Below are 14,091 nucleotides of genomic sequence, written 5' to 3'. Positions count from 1 at the left end.
TTGGACCTGGGAAATAAGGTATTCATTAGAGGCTACGAAATACAATGATTTCACTAAGAAAATGTTCCAGACTTTCGCACGTGTTCCGTGTCGCACACCCACCCTTCCTTCACCCTTGTATCACCTCTGAAGCTCATGGGTAAGGGATCTCCCCTCCCGCATGCCAGTAGGCTTGGGTGCATGCAGAAGTTGGAAACACAATGCGTACATAAGCATAAAAGCTTCGCATTGTTTTCATTGTTGAAATGGCTGACCATAGGACCCATTGGCGCAATCAGTGACGGTTGTCATCCCTTTCGCAATGTGTGGCTCAAGGGATGGCTACCTGCGCCTTCCAGATGTCGTTCTCTTGGCTGGAATACGTCTTACCTGCCACCGCACCTCTCGTTGTCGCAACACCCAATGATAAAGCAGTCCCTGCCGGTAGATGCCCATCCTCCCTGCGGGTACGGCGGTAGTAGTGATGGTAAAGTTTATTTCTAGCGTTCTTCTAGAAACTCTCCATGGGACTGAGATGATCCACACCCGTCGCCCGGACCACGGTGCCAAATATTAAGCCTGCTTGAGGCTTGCGGTGCAACCTGGTAATCGTTTCTACTTCTCATATCCCCCCTTCTCCTCACAGTCTTGTGCCTTTAGCGCATGCAGCCTCCCTAGCGGCTTAATGTGTACTACGTACCCATGATGCGCTTCTTAGTGCGTCTCTGGTTATTTGCGGCACTACGGTGACAAGAAGCAAGCGATTGCTACTGAACGTTTGAATAGCTGGGTGCCCATTCTCTTAAGTAAAAATATGCCATGCTCCCGTCGGAGCACAAACGAGGCTTGCATCACTCCTTCCATGAGCTTGTACCCATGCGTTGGCAGCGCCATCCCGCATGGTCTCTCTCATCCACTCAAATTCCACGGATTAGATACTCTAGTTGAATATCTACATCTGATTTCCTTTGCCATTCCCAATTCTTCGAAATCTCCGACCCGTCATCCGTCAAGTTGTAGTACAATACAGCAATCCAACTGAAAGGAACACTTCATCCCTTAGCCACATCATAGGCCGTGAAGCGAAGAGGTCTGTTTTCAGACGCTCAATATGAATTCGGAGCACTACCGTCGTCGGCCTCAAATCAACAGCTTGCCTTTGAATTTTCAGTATGCCGAGAGCTCCGGGGCCCCATTGCAATCAGCGCACCAGATGGTCTCTTTTGATGGTCTTCCCCGAGCTCAAAATGATCAACACTTTATGATCACTCCCTCAACCGTACCCAACATTCCTTCCAACAATTACAGTCTCACCACCTCGATGGCCATGCCACAAGCTTCCACAGTCTGGAGTTACCCAAACCACACCCCGATGGACTTTGAAAACCAAAACACCAACGACTACTACGATTACTCTCCGAGTATTGTCGCTAACGAGCAGGATAGTCCTTTCTTACGAGACATGAGCTACTCTGAAGTCCCTCGCACATCTTTCCCATGCGACCCAAGGATGCTTGATGACGGCGGTAACATGGCCGTTGACCCATTTGATGCTTCTGCCTACTTGATGGATCCCAACAAGAATGACATGCAGACTTCCACAGAACCAACTTCAACTTCTCTTGGATTCGATGCCTTGGAGAACTCACACAATTTCTCACGACTGAGCATTAGCAACAGCCCAAAGCCAGCGCACGAAACTCCTAGTTCTGATCATTTCCCCTTCAATAAACCAACTCATTTCTCTCTACCATCTAGTGAACCTTCAGAGGATGGTGGTATCAGTTCCCGTGAAATGACAGTCGTTGATGGGGACGATCCTTCTGCAGATGAACCATACGCCAAGCTGATTTATCGAGCGCTTATGAGCGCGCCGGATCATTCGATGGTTCTGCAAGAGATCTATGAGTGGTTCCGAAAACACACCGCCAAAGGCGCCTCAGACACTAAAGGCTGGATGAATAGCATTCGTCACAACTTGTCAATGAATGCTGTAAGCCTATCTGACCCATGTCAACAAAACAAATGATTCAACGCTAACTGGTACAAAAAAGGCATTCAAGAAGACCGAGCGCAAAACGCCCGGCGATGAGACCAAAAAGTCAACCGAATGGGTCCTTGAAGAGTTCGCCATCAAAGACGGCGTACAATCCACAACCCGTTACCGCAAAGGCACCGGCGCAAAAAAATTCATGAAGACGGAGAACCCTGCACCGTCACGCCAAAGCTCCGGCCGCAAAGGTGGAATCTCTGCTAGCAAAACAAAGATGCAAAGACAACAACAGCGCTCCATGTCTAGCACTCATCGCTCACGACATGGGCACGGACACGAATTCCTACGCTCGCATTTCCAAACTCAGCGACATAGCTCACCCCCAACGCCACCTACGCATGAGAATATCTCCGGTGCGGGGTGTAACCCGTATTTCTTCCCCAAACAGCAGCTCGAAATGCCGTATGAGGATATGTGTGGGCTGCAAGACGTACAGGGAGTTTACATTGATGATCATGGACCTATCTTTGTGAATAACCACGATTACGCTTCTGCTGATGGACTTCCACGCTACTAGTTGAAACGAACGGGACGCGGTCCCAGAGGCGGGTTCTTCTGGTATCGTGCATTGTACAGCCGGTGGATAAAGTGCGTGCTGTTGTTTTCTTTTGCGGGAGACAGACAGACAGACATGAAATAGAACGATGCGGCCTGGTTCGGTTTATTGCTTTTGGTTGCTGCTTGATTGATTTTGCCTCATTCATGGCATGGTTGATAATACGGTCTCATTAATTACTTTTGGGTGGACATACATCAAGATAAGGATACAGGGTTTGGCGGTTTGCAAATGTGCATTGTTTTCTGGCTTGCTTGCTCGCATCATATCATCATTTCTGCTCAGCTCAGCTCAGCGTTAATGAGAATCTTGCCTCTGGATTGGATTGTGTCTGCTGTTGATGGTGGTTTTATTGGGTTTGTGCGTGCAAGTGGGGGGTCTGATGCATCTTAGATGAATTGGACTGCAGCATTGAGTGTTTGAACATTGTAGTGTAGGGCAGAAGATAATCTGAAGCAGATTCTCGAGACAGACTTTTTCTGACTTGTCGTTTTTTTTTTTTTTCGCATTATAAGCATCAGGGAGATGGGGGACGTGGGGGAGGTGGGTGGAAGGGATTTGCGGGTTTTAAAAGGACTTAATTTTTTATTTTGTTTTTATTCTGTTAGTGCCTACGCTATGGTCCAGGAAGGGAAGGGTCCAGCAACAGAACCGTAGAGGTTATTGGTTTATAAGGTTCTTATCACGTCAGTCTTGACCAGACTCCCCTTACAGTAGTGGGCCGAGTGAGTATCGATACTGTCTGTCGTGAGTGGGTCATCTTGAGTACCGGTATATCCTATCAACCAGACTCTGCTCTGCAAATGGGGTAAATCCAGGGTCTAACGTGCAGTGTCTGGGAGGTCGCCGGACGGGGACCAAGATCCCTGCTCCCGCAGAAAGCTGACATTTCCGGTCATTGGCTTAGGAGTGCGTCTCCTCAAGCCCAGATAGTGGGTGCCGACGGCATCTAGCATTTTTAGCGACCAGGCTGAGATGCACTCGAGTGCCACCTTGGGAATTGTTCGCCAGAGACTGGGACTGGATTGTGGGCGTGGGGATGGCGGTGCCAAGCTACAGGGTTACTTTGAGGACATGGCGCGCGGACCCGAAATCATTGCCAATAGCTACCCCAAGCTGCTGGGGGGTTATCAAGTAGCAGAGTTATTCGCGGGATGGCGGGGTCACAATCTATAAACCGGGGCGGAACCCCCTTGTCGTTTCCCGAACAAATGGCACAAGCCATTGAGACTTCTTGGATATATATCAGGAGGGTGGAAACCCCCCCTTTAGCTATGGAGGAGTTTCCTGCAGTTGAGGGTAGGAAATCGGACTTTCAACCCCGAGGAGGAAGGATTCCGAGAAAGGGCATCTGCATAATATGATCGAATATGCATTCAAATCGCAACACCACGTCGATTTGCGGCCCATCAATGCTCGTCGTCGATCGGTGGTACTGTATCAACCGAGAGCTCGGTTTTGAGGATCTGATCAGTGGAGTCCCAAGATTTCCAGATCTTCAGATCCTGGCGGCTAAATAATCTGATGCGAGATCTTGATTAGATTAGATCCTTCCACGAAATATCTCAATGACAACAATGTTCTGCTCAATCTATTTGTCCAAGGAAAACTGCGCGGGAATAAAACGCTGCCTCTTGATTTATAGCCGTTTGATCCGCCCTCGAAAGCCGCTGACAGTGTGAACGCCATTGACGGTTTATTAACTGCCACTAGCACGCCAAGCAACAGCATAGCAGGAGACTGGTAGAGGAATTCGTTTATATTCTCTTCTTCGAGGCCTGGTCTGCATTTCCCACCCCTAAAATCCAGGAAGAGTGGTGTGTTCTGGCAAGGGCCGAGCCGGTGTGGCTAGCCGCATAGGACAGAGCATTTCTTTCGCTGCTAAACGCTGTTCCTGTAAACGAGAGGACGAATATGATATATCACAATCAGATTGCTATATCTTGCTCACGCTATGCATGCAAAAGGTCATGCTGCTGTCTGCAAGTAGTTATTAAGGCCCCGCTGAAGAAATGCAGGGTAAAGCTGCAATGGCAAAGCGGCCGTTTCGGATCATGCTTCAGGTATGGATGGATGCAAGAGAGCGCCGGATCAGCAGCGGCGCATGGAAAGGCTTTGAGCAGAGGTGGGGGTTGGTATAAACGCGGAAAGCGCTGCAGAGCGTTTACTACTGTCGCCGGCAATGCCGTTGAGCCTTTGCTCATGTGTAAGCGCCATGTTGGCTGTATAATATCGAACTAACATTTTTTAATAACTTGATACTTAGCGCTCGAGAGCGACCGAGTAATCCAGAGCGCGGGGAGTTCATTTGAGAAGCCCCAAAACTTTTCGGAGTCAGGTGTTGTAAATCTGGTTGAAAACCAGTCTAACTAGCTTACTCGTATAACCCCGAGGAACTTTCCAGCTAAAGCACTGAACCTTTAGATATCTTCTTTTGCTAACTGAGTTGAAATGCAACTTTGCCAAGCGCCAATAATGAGTCTAATCATTCGTACTTGCCAAAACTGAAGTAGTCAGTACCATCGAGGCGTCTCAACATCACATGATGAAGTCATCCCAGCCACTCGACAAAGCCTTTCAATTTTTCCGGGTCAAAATATAAGAGAGTTTTCCCACCCTGCCACCCTTCGCTTTTTCAAGTGGAAACCCAATGACCTGGCAGTCGGTCGGATAACTAAGTGAAAGTTCCACCAATTGCAGTTTCCCCGCAAAGTGTTTTACTAGGATGCTGTTCGCGTACCTGACCCCATCTCCTTTCAACAAATGAGAAGCTTTTCGGAACATCTTGAAGTGCGGGGGTATCCACACTCCAACATTAATTTTTCAACTTTGAATGGAGTAATCTGGGGAGCTCTGTTCTCTCCACAATGGACACGAATCCTATTGGTCAATACAACCAGGAAATCCCCTGTTTTCGTTGCCAAGCTGGGAAATGCATGGTATCCGGAAGAATATCCGAGCAGTTATCACCGCAGCTTACCGAAACTACTTTTCCTGTGCGTCGAGCAAGAAATAAAGCCATCATGGTTCCCAGAGTAAGCTTGAAGAGCTTCATCTTTGTAAAAGCTATCACTTTTAATTGGCCCCGCATTGCAATAACCTTAGGATGCATTTCAAGCTCCCTGCAATCCTCGCTGTTGCATCAGCAACAGTCTCAATTGCCAATCCAACATGGCAGGCTGAAAATTCATGGATACAGAGCTTTGAAGGTCATCAAGCTCCAGAGCACACTTCACCCAGGCCGAATATCTCTTGTTTTCCAAAGACTCCACACCAGCCCCCGCCCTGGTCCCCTCCTCGGAACAAGGTGTGCTACGTAAAGAGTTATAACGATAGTGTGAGTGATGACTCAACGTATGTCTTGAACGCTCTTCATGATTGCAACAATGGTGGTCATGTTGTATTCAAACAAGGATTGAAGTATACAATTGGGACAGCTCTCGATTTGACTTTCCTTAACCACATTGACATCGGTATGCTTCAGCTCACGTCCAGGCTCCACAGACACTAAATGTTACAACTAGACGTCCAATCCTATATTCAATTTTCAAACGATACGACTTATTGGCAAGCGAATTCATTCCGCTTTGTTTTCCAAAATGTCACATCTTTCTTCAAACTCGGAGGAAATGATGTCAATATCTTTGGTGGAGGAACTATCGACGGTAATGGTCAAATTTGGTATGATTTGTACGCGTCGAACATTTATACTCTTCGGCCAGTTTTGTTTGGACTTGACGGGCTTCACAACTCTACCATAAGCAACCTGGTTCTGAGATATTCGCCTGAATACTATCATTTCATAGCTAACTCAACGAATGTTGTCTTTGATAACATCAATATTGCCGGTGGAAGCAAAAGCGCCAATGTAGCGAAGAATACTGATGGATGGGACACGTACCGAAGTTCAGATATCGTGATCCAAAACTCGCATATCAACAATGGAGATGGTAAGTTTCTTGTCCCGAGTTTGAACTTCACTGACATCAAAAACACAGACTGTATATCTTTCAAACCCAATAGCACCAATATTCTAATCCAGAATCTCTTCTGCAACGGTTCTCACGGAATTAGTGTTGGCTCCCTCGGCCAATACGTAGGCGAATTCGACATCGTGCAAAACATCTACGTCTACAACATCTCCATGCATAATGCTTCAGATGCGGCCCGCATAAAAGTCTGGCCCAACACACCCTCCGCACTCTCCGGCGATCTCCAAGGCGGAGGCGGTTCCGGCCTCGTGCAAAACATAACGTACGACACCATACTAGTCGACAACGTCGACTACGCCATCGAAGTTGACCAATGCTACGGCCAATCCAACCTCACGCTCTGTCTCCAATATCCTTCGCCTCTCACCATTTCTGATGTCCTGTTTACGAATTTTCAGGGCAAGACGAGCAAGAAGTATGCGCCGGAGACGAGCACTTTTGCGTGTAGTAGTGATAGCGCTTGTAGTAATATCGTAGCGCAGGGCATAGATGTGCAGAGTACAGGGGGTGAAAGGGATGCGTTTTGTTTGAATGTTGATGTGGCGACTCTGGATGTTAATTGTACGGATACTTATAAGGGGTTCAATTGAGCGAGACACAACAGTTTTTGAAGAAATTCCAAGCTCAAAATATAAATTTTTTCTACTTTAATTCTAGAGAAGATTGATACAACAGTAATGCATGCAGATCTTCAGTCATACCTGAGATGATAAATTTACGGGAGTGGAATTCGTTGCCTGGAATCGAATAACTTGTTGTGGCACGCATTATCGCTTCACTTATAAAGTAGGAGACGAACTTTGAAAATGATGCTCTTCAAGAATTATCAGGAGCCCGTTGGGGAAGGCGTAGTTGTTAGATGCCTCAAGACATAATATATATATCAATTTTGTTTTGTATTGAAGAGTGGGAACGAATGAGAAGATGCGGCGGGGGCCTGATCTGCCCATCGAATCACGTGCGTCGAATAGGCGCCCATCTCTTTCGATGTTGCCTACATTCTTCCTTCTTTCTTTTTTACCATCATCAAACATCATCATTCTTTCCACCACAATGGTTTCCGACGAAAGAAATCTGATACGCTCCAGAGAGATGGAAGAGGAGCACGGATGGAAATCACTGGAAGATATGCAAGAGGAATTACGCTATCGAGGCTTGCCAGATACAGGCGATAAGAGTGTTCTCATGAACCGTCTCTATACGCTCGATGAAGAAAATTGGGGCCCGGAAGGTCGAAAGCTGGACTATGAGCGTAGACTCAAAGTGTATCGGGAAAAGAAACTGGCTGAGATTGTGCCGTTCTTGTTGTTCAACAAGTTTCCTAAGGATGTCCGGCTGGTCATATGGGAACACTCTCTCCCTGGACCCCGAACCATTTGCCCAGGGAAGGCTCCGAAGCCTTTACCTCTTTCCTCTATTTCAGACCCAATGAGTCTTGACGGAGGTCAGCCCGATGGTGATTCTGATCCAGATGCCTCTGCAGAAAACTCAACTCGGGAGCAAGGGCAGCCTGTCCGCAAGAAAATTCTTGGGAGACTTTACTTCCCCAAATCTCATCATACTCCAAATCCTGCGGCACTTGCGGTCTGCCGCGAGTCACGGTACATTGCACTCCAAAGATATAAATTATGCTTTGATACTCCAAATGTCTATGCCGATCTAGACATCGACATTCTATATTTCGGACAGTGGATGAACATGAACTTGGACACTTTTTGGACAAATCCTCAAACCAATCTATTTTCATTCGCCCCAGTGCCTCTGCATCCCAAGGTCAAGGCAGATCTGGAGCGAGTCCAACGTATTGGGCTCAAATATGAAGATGGCTGGAACGGCTACGATGGTGGTCACTCTCGCACTAGGGGAATATTAACCATTGAGCAACTCAGGAAAGACCTGTCGAGATTTATAGGCTTGAAAGAGGTCTTCCTAAGCCACAATTCCGAGGATGGAGGAGACTACTCAGAACCCGGTCAGACAATGTTGGAGTACTGCGGTTCCGAGGATCACATACAGCCAGCGCCGTATGGTGGATACATCAACAATGGCCGCGAAACAAACATCAAAACTTCCTGGTACAAGGAAGAGACGTTCACCCCTGAAGAGAAGCAACGAGGTGTTCCGGAGGTAAAGTTCGGTGTTGTCAAGCGTGTTCCAAATATTCCTGAATTCAAGCGGACGTCAGGTTCAAGGACTTCAAAACTTCCAGATCCAGTAGTCAGGGGAGAATTTGGTCCACAGCCGATCACTCAACCCAGTCAGAGGGATTTGTGGAAGAGAAGAGAAGAAGGGGTGCTTCGCGACCAGAGGTAGAAATTATGAGCAATGGCCGAGGATGCCCGACTAAGGGGGATTGATGTTTCAAAGCTTTTGGTATTTTTTACCTGGTAACACATTGCATATCGAAATTGCGAAGTTTATATATTCCGAGTGAAATTCTTCAGGTGGCACTCCATATATTTGCGGACACTTGCATTCTTATGTCTCGGGTATATATTCTACAATTATTGAAACTTTGCCCCTGCTATATCGTAAATTATTACTCTTTAGCTCCAGCTTTTTATCGACTTTTAACCACCACAACGTCCGCGCTAATCTTTCAGATAGGGGGGATCACACGTGACTTAGCCCTATTTACTTTCTGACTAAGCCACTAGAGCCAAGGCTGCGCTGCAAGTGAAGGCTGAACTCTAGGTAACCTGTTGTCCACCACCGTTTCAGTACAACTTTGTGTAGCAACGGAGCGCGAACCTACATCATCTGTGGTAACTTTGGGTAACAAGACAATCTAAACCAGACTGTCCGCATGCTGATGTATCATATATGTAGCGTTCCGCCCCGCAGAGCCGTTTTCGACGCGTATATCATCCAATCCAGGCCGACAGCCTTGCGACGGACCCTTCGGGTTCAGTGCCGCATGTTTCTGTCCACCGCGACCTTGCAGCTCCAAACCAACAGCCACCATGGTCTGGAAGCCTCTCCGTCTGTCGAAAGCTGCAAGTGCTCATCTACCCCCCTTTCTGCTATCCTTGGAGCTCACTTCCGACCCATACACCATCTATTTGACCGATCTCACAACTATATGGAAGGAATCGCTGGACCGTGCGGGCATCATCCGCAGGAGCGAGGAGGAGGGTACGAGCATAGACCCAAGCGACGACGACCAGTTCCGCATCCTTCTCGAGAAGATTAGACTGGGGCTAGAGGGGCACCATAACACAACATCTGCCTTGACTATCAATGCCGATGATGACCGGCCTATGATCATCCTCAACCTTACGGTTCCTCTACCCGGAGGCCTTGCACCACTACAATGGCCGATTCGATTATCTGCAGCCCCTCAATCGCTGTTTACAATTCAGTTGACCATGCCGTTGCTGGGTGCACGACATGTGCAGATGCAGGAGGTGAAGAGTTTGGGGGAAGTCTTGGAGGCCAAGGATCATGTTATACAAAAACTGCTTGATACTATGGAGTCGCAGGGAATGGAACTGAGCCAGGTGTTCCCTCAAGCAGCTGGGAAAGCGGGGCGAAAGATAGACCGAAAGAAGGCGGAAGAGAGAGTTAAGGGTCTCGCGCGATTTGATATGGTTACTTGGAGGCAGGGTCTGTACGCTGAGAAACTACAGGATGCGGGGCAGTTGATATCAGAGGTCTTCGAAGGCGACACTACAGATGGGTTAAATATAGAAACCAGTGCGACTGGGGAGCAGGGTCCCGAGAATTGGTGGGAGAGTATCAGAGGAATTACCGTAAACCTCAATACGGGGAGAATCAGCACCAATGGCCTCGGAAAGTCATCACCGCAGAATAAAAGGCTGTCACTGAAACCCACACTCCAAGAACAACCCTTTAATGAGAATGATGATTTCAAAGTCCAAGCCGAACCACGTCGCCTCGCCTCAAGAGCACATAAATCAAGCCCGCAAAACCCACCTCTTGACGATTCCACTGACGATGAAGACGATGACCTTGGTGGCCCATCACAGGTCTCCAGAATCCCAGACAGCTTCCCCAAATCCCGATCCCAATCCCAATCCCTATCACACCACTACCCACCTGCTTCCCCATCACCACCAGCCCCCTCGATGCCGAAACCCAAGAAGCAACTAGGTAGAATCGGAGCCAAGAAAGCAGCGCCCAGGCCTTCACCTCCCATAGATGAAGAAGCAACGACAGATGATTCGGCTCCTTCGCCTACTAGACGCAACGCGCCCTCTCCAACCCCAGAACCAGCACCAAAACCAAAACCCGCAAAGGGAAAACTAGGGAAAATAGGAGGCAAGAAAGCAGCTCCTCCACCTGCTCCAGAACCGGACCCTGAACCTGCACCTACAACGCCCAAATCAAAGAGCAAGCTCGGGAAGATTGGAGGCAAAAAGAAAGCCAGCACTCCTGCACCTGACTCCCCCGAGCCTCGGATCAAAAGCTCGCCACGTTCGACACAAGAAGAAATCAGCTTGAACAACACAGTTGACGGTGACCGTGGGAGAGAGATGGCCAATGAAGAGAAGGAGAAGACACCCGAGCCGAGGGAAACGAGCCTGGAGAGGGCCGATCGAAAGAGAGCGGAGTTGAAGCGGGATTTAGAGGTGAAGGCTATGCAGCCCGTGAAAAAGAAACGGAAGTTCTAAGCAATTCCGAAATGAAATCTCTCCTATGTATCCCGTTTCGCTCTAAACACACGAGCGGCTGCCGACATCCCGCAGCAGATGATGCCATGTCAAAGGACTCCTCGGCTTGCAGCGTCTAATAGCACGTTCTACAGTGTTCGACGATGACGATTCTGAAAGCAACATTGAAACAGATCAATGCGAGAATACCCTCTTCCTGCATTCTAACCTTGAAATGAAAACACGTTCAATGCAATTTGTCGGCCGAGTCGCGGAATTCGCGGAAATAGGTCGAGTGCAATTTCAAGAGCACAGAGTGGACATGGAATTCCCAGTCGCGAAAAACCTGAACCCGGACATCGGGGTTGAAACTTGAAGGAACTGAGAGGAACATGGTAGAGAATATTGGATGAAGTTTTGTAATTAGAGACATTTTGCTCTCTTAGAAAGAGTGGGTCGATGCGTAGAAAGAAGCTGAGCACAGCGCTAGCAAAGCCTCTCTAAAACATCCCAACGTCTGGAAAGTACCTAAGTATCATTCACCTACAAACAGTAGGTAAGTACTGCAAAACATATAGGGCCTTAGGCCTTAGGCTTCTTTTGAGTATATAGACCGCTCCTGCCATACCTACTTAAAACTCGCTAGACCTTCAACTCCATAACGCGATTTGCCACAAAACTCTTCTCTTATGTTAGAGCAGGATCTAGAAAGGTTAAACACTATAGTATATAATAGTGTATATCTAAGTAGGCCGTCAAGTGTTTTAACATGAATCAAATTCTGGTCCTTTAGCTTCAAGCCCAATCTCGTTAGAAATCACATGCGATCCTTTAGCTAGTAGACAGATTCCGATCATATCTTTGAAGGATGTAATTTCTCAATTCAAGTAGAAAAATCACTAGTGCTTAGAGAAACGCATATGTGGCAAATGAGTAGGGAGATAATTGGGCTGTTTGTGTAGCAAGTAACTATATCTCCTTTCTCACTTAAGCCTCAATAATAATCAGCCGTACAACTCTCCTATTTCCACCCATAGATTAGTTCACCAATCAGTCTCCGTTGGGTCCCATGGAAGATCGCTTTCCAGGAGAAAGCCACAGAAGAAATGTCTACTGTAATCACCCACCCCTGCCTGAATATTTCCTACCAACTCCAGATCGCAACGCGTTAAACTAGCAAGACTTTCCCTGAATGGATAAGTATCGGAGAGCTGGACATCCAACAATGCTCGATAGTAAGCTGGGAATTGAACACCTCTTCCCTCTGGACTAAGTGCCATCTTCGCACAAGAGCTTAAGGCCTGTACTTTATCATTTGATGCCACCTGGTCTATTATCGTATCATCAAAGATTGCCAGATCCCACAACTTTTTTCGAGACTGGCCGATCCTAGCGAAAAGCTTTGTGAAGGCAAGTTCGGCAACATCCTCTAATTTAGGATCATCGAGTTGAGTGAATCGGGGTTCGTCATAAGGGCCGAGGACGAAGAGGAGGCATTCCCGAAACAGAAGTTCATTCCTCACCTTTGCTGCAACTGGTAGTAGTTGTAAGGCTTCTACGTCCAATAGAGGTGCAATATACCTCTTACTCTTGTGAAGAACACCATCCAAGGTGGAAGATAGAGTGGGAAGCATGCAGTAGTAATCCGCCATTTCCACCAAAGATATCAGCTGCCTGGGGGCATATATTTCGTAAGGCCGGTTGTAGATAGCACAAAGAAGTTCCCGAAATAGTTCTGCCTGGAATCGACGTTGTGTGTAGGTATATGGACTGGGATTGTCACTCTATAAATAGTTATATATCAGTATGACTCTTCTATTAAAAGATAGGGGAGCTCCAAAGGACTGTCGTTGAATTCATGATAAAATGTCACAAATTGTGAATAGTTGTAAGACTTACCTGCATATTGGAAGCCGCCACTAAATGCCAACCCCTTCCAACTTCATCAAATTGAGTAACCCATTCGTACCGGAACTTGGTGACCTTTCCTGCTCGCATTTTGACCGCGGTAAGTTCTTCAGCATTTCTCGGGTTATCGCCTTGTTGCTTGTCGGGGGAATCCAGAAATTTCCGAAAGAAGGCAGAATGGTGTTTAAGAAGGAATGAATGGACGTGGAACTCGTTAATGCCAAGTGCATTCAGACGAACGTCAGGAGCTTGTCCAGGCGATGAGAAGGCGTGTATTACCACATTCTGTGGTGTATCTTCTTTTGTAGATGCAGGAGTCGTCATTGTCTAACTGTTGGGGTTGGTTGATATTAAAAGTTGACAGGTCAAGAACGAAGCTGGAGTTATTTATAATAAGCAAGCGAAAGGGATGGGTCGGGTCGGCCCTTTCCATTTAGTGCGCGCTTTCATTCACCACCTACTTGTATGTTTAGCCAGGTACCATAGAGCTGACGGGATTAGTAGGAGGAGGCGGCGGTTGCAGAGATGAATACACGATTGAATCGCTGACTGGCGGTTTGCAGATGCGTCAAGAAAGGAGGAGTATGAGGTCCACTCTTTGAGACCCTAGGAGCTGTCGCCTCTCGATTTTGAAGGGATGAAGGGTCACGACCTTTTGATGGAGCTAAGACTTTCAAGCAAAAGTGGCACTTATTGCTATGGATGACTTTTAACTATTTATCTTTTGCTAACAGCTCGACAACCTCTTCGTTACCTCTATTTAAACAGAGGATACCTAAGTGCAGGTATCTCAGACACTGCAATGTATTACTATATTATCATTTTCAACTCAAAGAAAACCCAAAAGATCCAGACGGGCTTAACAACCCACCAAATATCTCATCGAAAGTTTGCATCTACCCGTACCTGATCAACCATGACTATTTCAACTCTCACTCCAGGTCAACTTACCATATCTAAAGGTTCAGCGGATATGCCCGAATAATTAAT

The 14,091-nt window shown here is 47.2% G+C and overlaps 4 protein-coding genes across 4 annotated transcripts; 3 read left to right on the top strand and 1 right to left on the bottom strand.

Moving 5' to 3' along the window:
• Positions 1 to 1,090: 1,090 nt before the first annotated feature.
• Positions 1,091 to 2,549, top strand: FKH2_1 (Fork-head transcriptional regulator; the record flags this gene model as incomplete). The annotated part of the gene is made up of 2 exons (XM_031152656.1): positions 1,091 to 1,972; positions 2,034 to 2,549. 2 exons carry the CDS (start codon positions 1,091 to 1,093, stop codon positions 2,547 to 2,549), a joined length of 1,398 nt encoding a protein of 465 aa, XP_031002798.1.
• A 3,145-nt stretch (positions 2,550 to 5,694) lies between these two features.
• On the top strand, positions 5,695 to 7,170 carry pgaX-1 (Exopolygalacturonase X-1; the record flags this gene model as incomplete). Its single annotated transcript, XM_031152655.1, has 3 exons — positions 5,695 to 6,061; positions 6,113 to 6,538; positions 6,587 to 7,170. 3 exons carry the CDS (start codon positions 5,695 to 5,697, stop codon positions 7,168 to 7,170), a joined length of 1,377 nt encoding a protein of 458 aa, XP_031002797.1.
• Positions 7,171 to 7,633: 463 nt separating this feature from the next.
• Positions 7,634 to 11,214, top strand: LHYA1_G007727 (uncharacterized protein; the record flags this gene model as incomplete). The annotated part of the gene is made up of 3 exons (XM_031152654.1): positions 7,634 to 8,889; positions 9,317 to 9,345; positions 9,410 to 11,214. The coding sequence occupies 3 exons, from the start codon at positions 7,634 to 7,636 to the stop codon at positions 11,212 to 11,214; spliced, it is 3,090 nt and encodes a 1,029-aa protein (XP_031002805.1).
• Positions 11,215 to 12,236: 1,022 nt separating this feature from the next.
• On the bottom strand, positions 12,237 to 13,425 carry LHYA1_G007726 (uncharacterized protein; the record flags this gene model as incomplete). The annotated part of the gene is made up of 2 exons (XM_031152653.1): positions 12,237 to 12,977; positions 13,093 to 13,425. The coding sequence occupies 2 exons, from the start codon at positions 13,423 to 13,425 to the stop codon at positions 12,237 to 12,239; spliced, it is 1,074 nt and encodes a 357-aa protein (XP_031002804.1).
• Between the last annotated feature and the right edge of the window lie 666 nt (positions 13,426 to 14,091).

The sequence above is a fragment of the Lachnellula hyalina genome (assembly GCF_007821495.1).
Source record: "Lachnellula hyalina strain CBS 185.66 chromosome Unknown contig00150, whole genome shotgun sequence".
Taxonomy (NCBI): Eukaryota; Fungi; Ascomycota; class Leotiomycetes; order Helotiales; family Lachnaceae; genus Lachnellula; species Lachnellula hyalina.
This window is presented reverse-complemented; position numbering and strand designations above follow the sequence as displayed.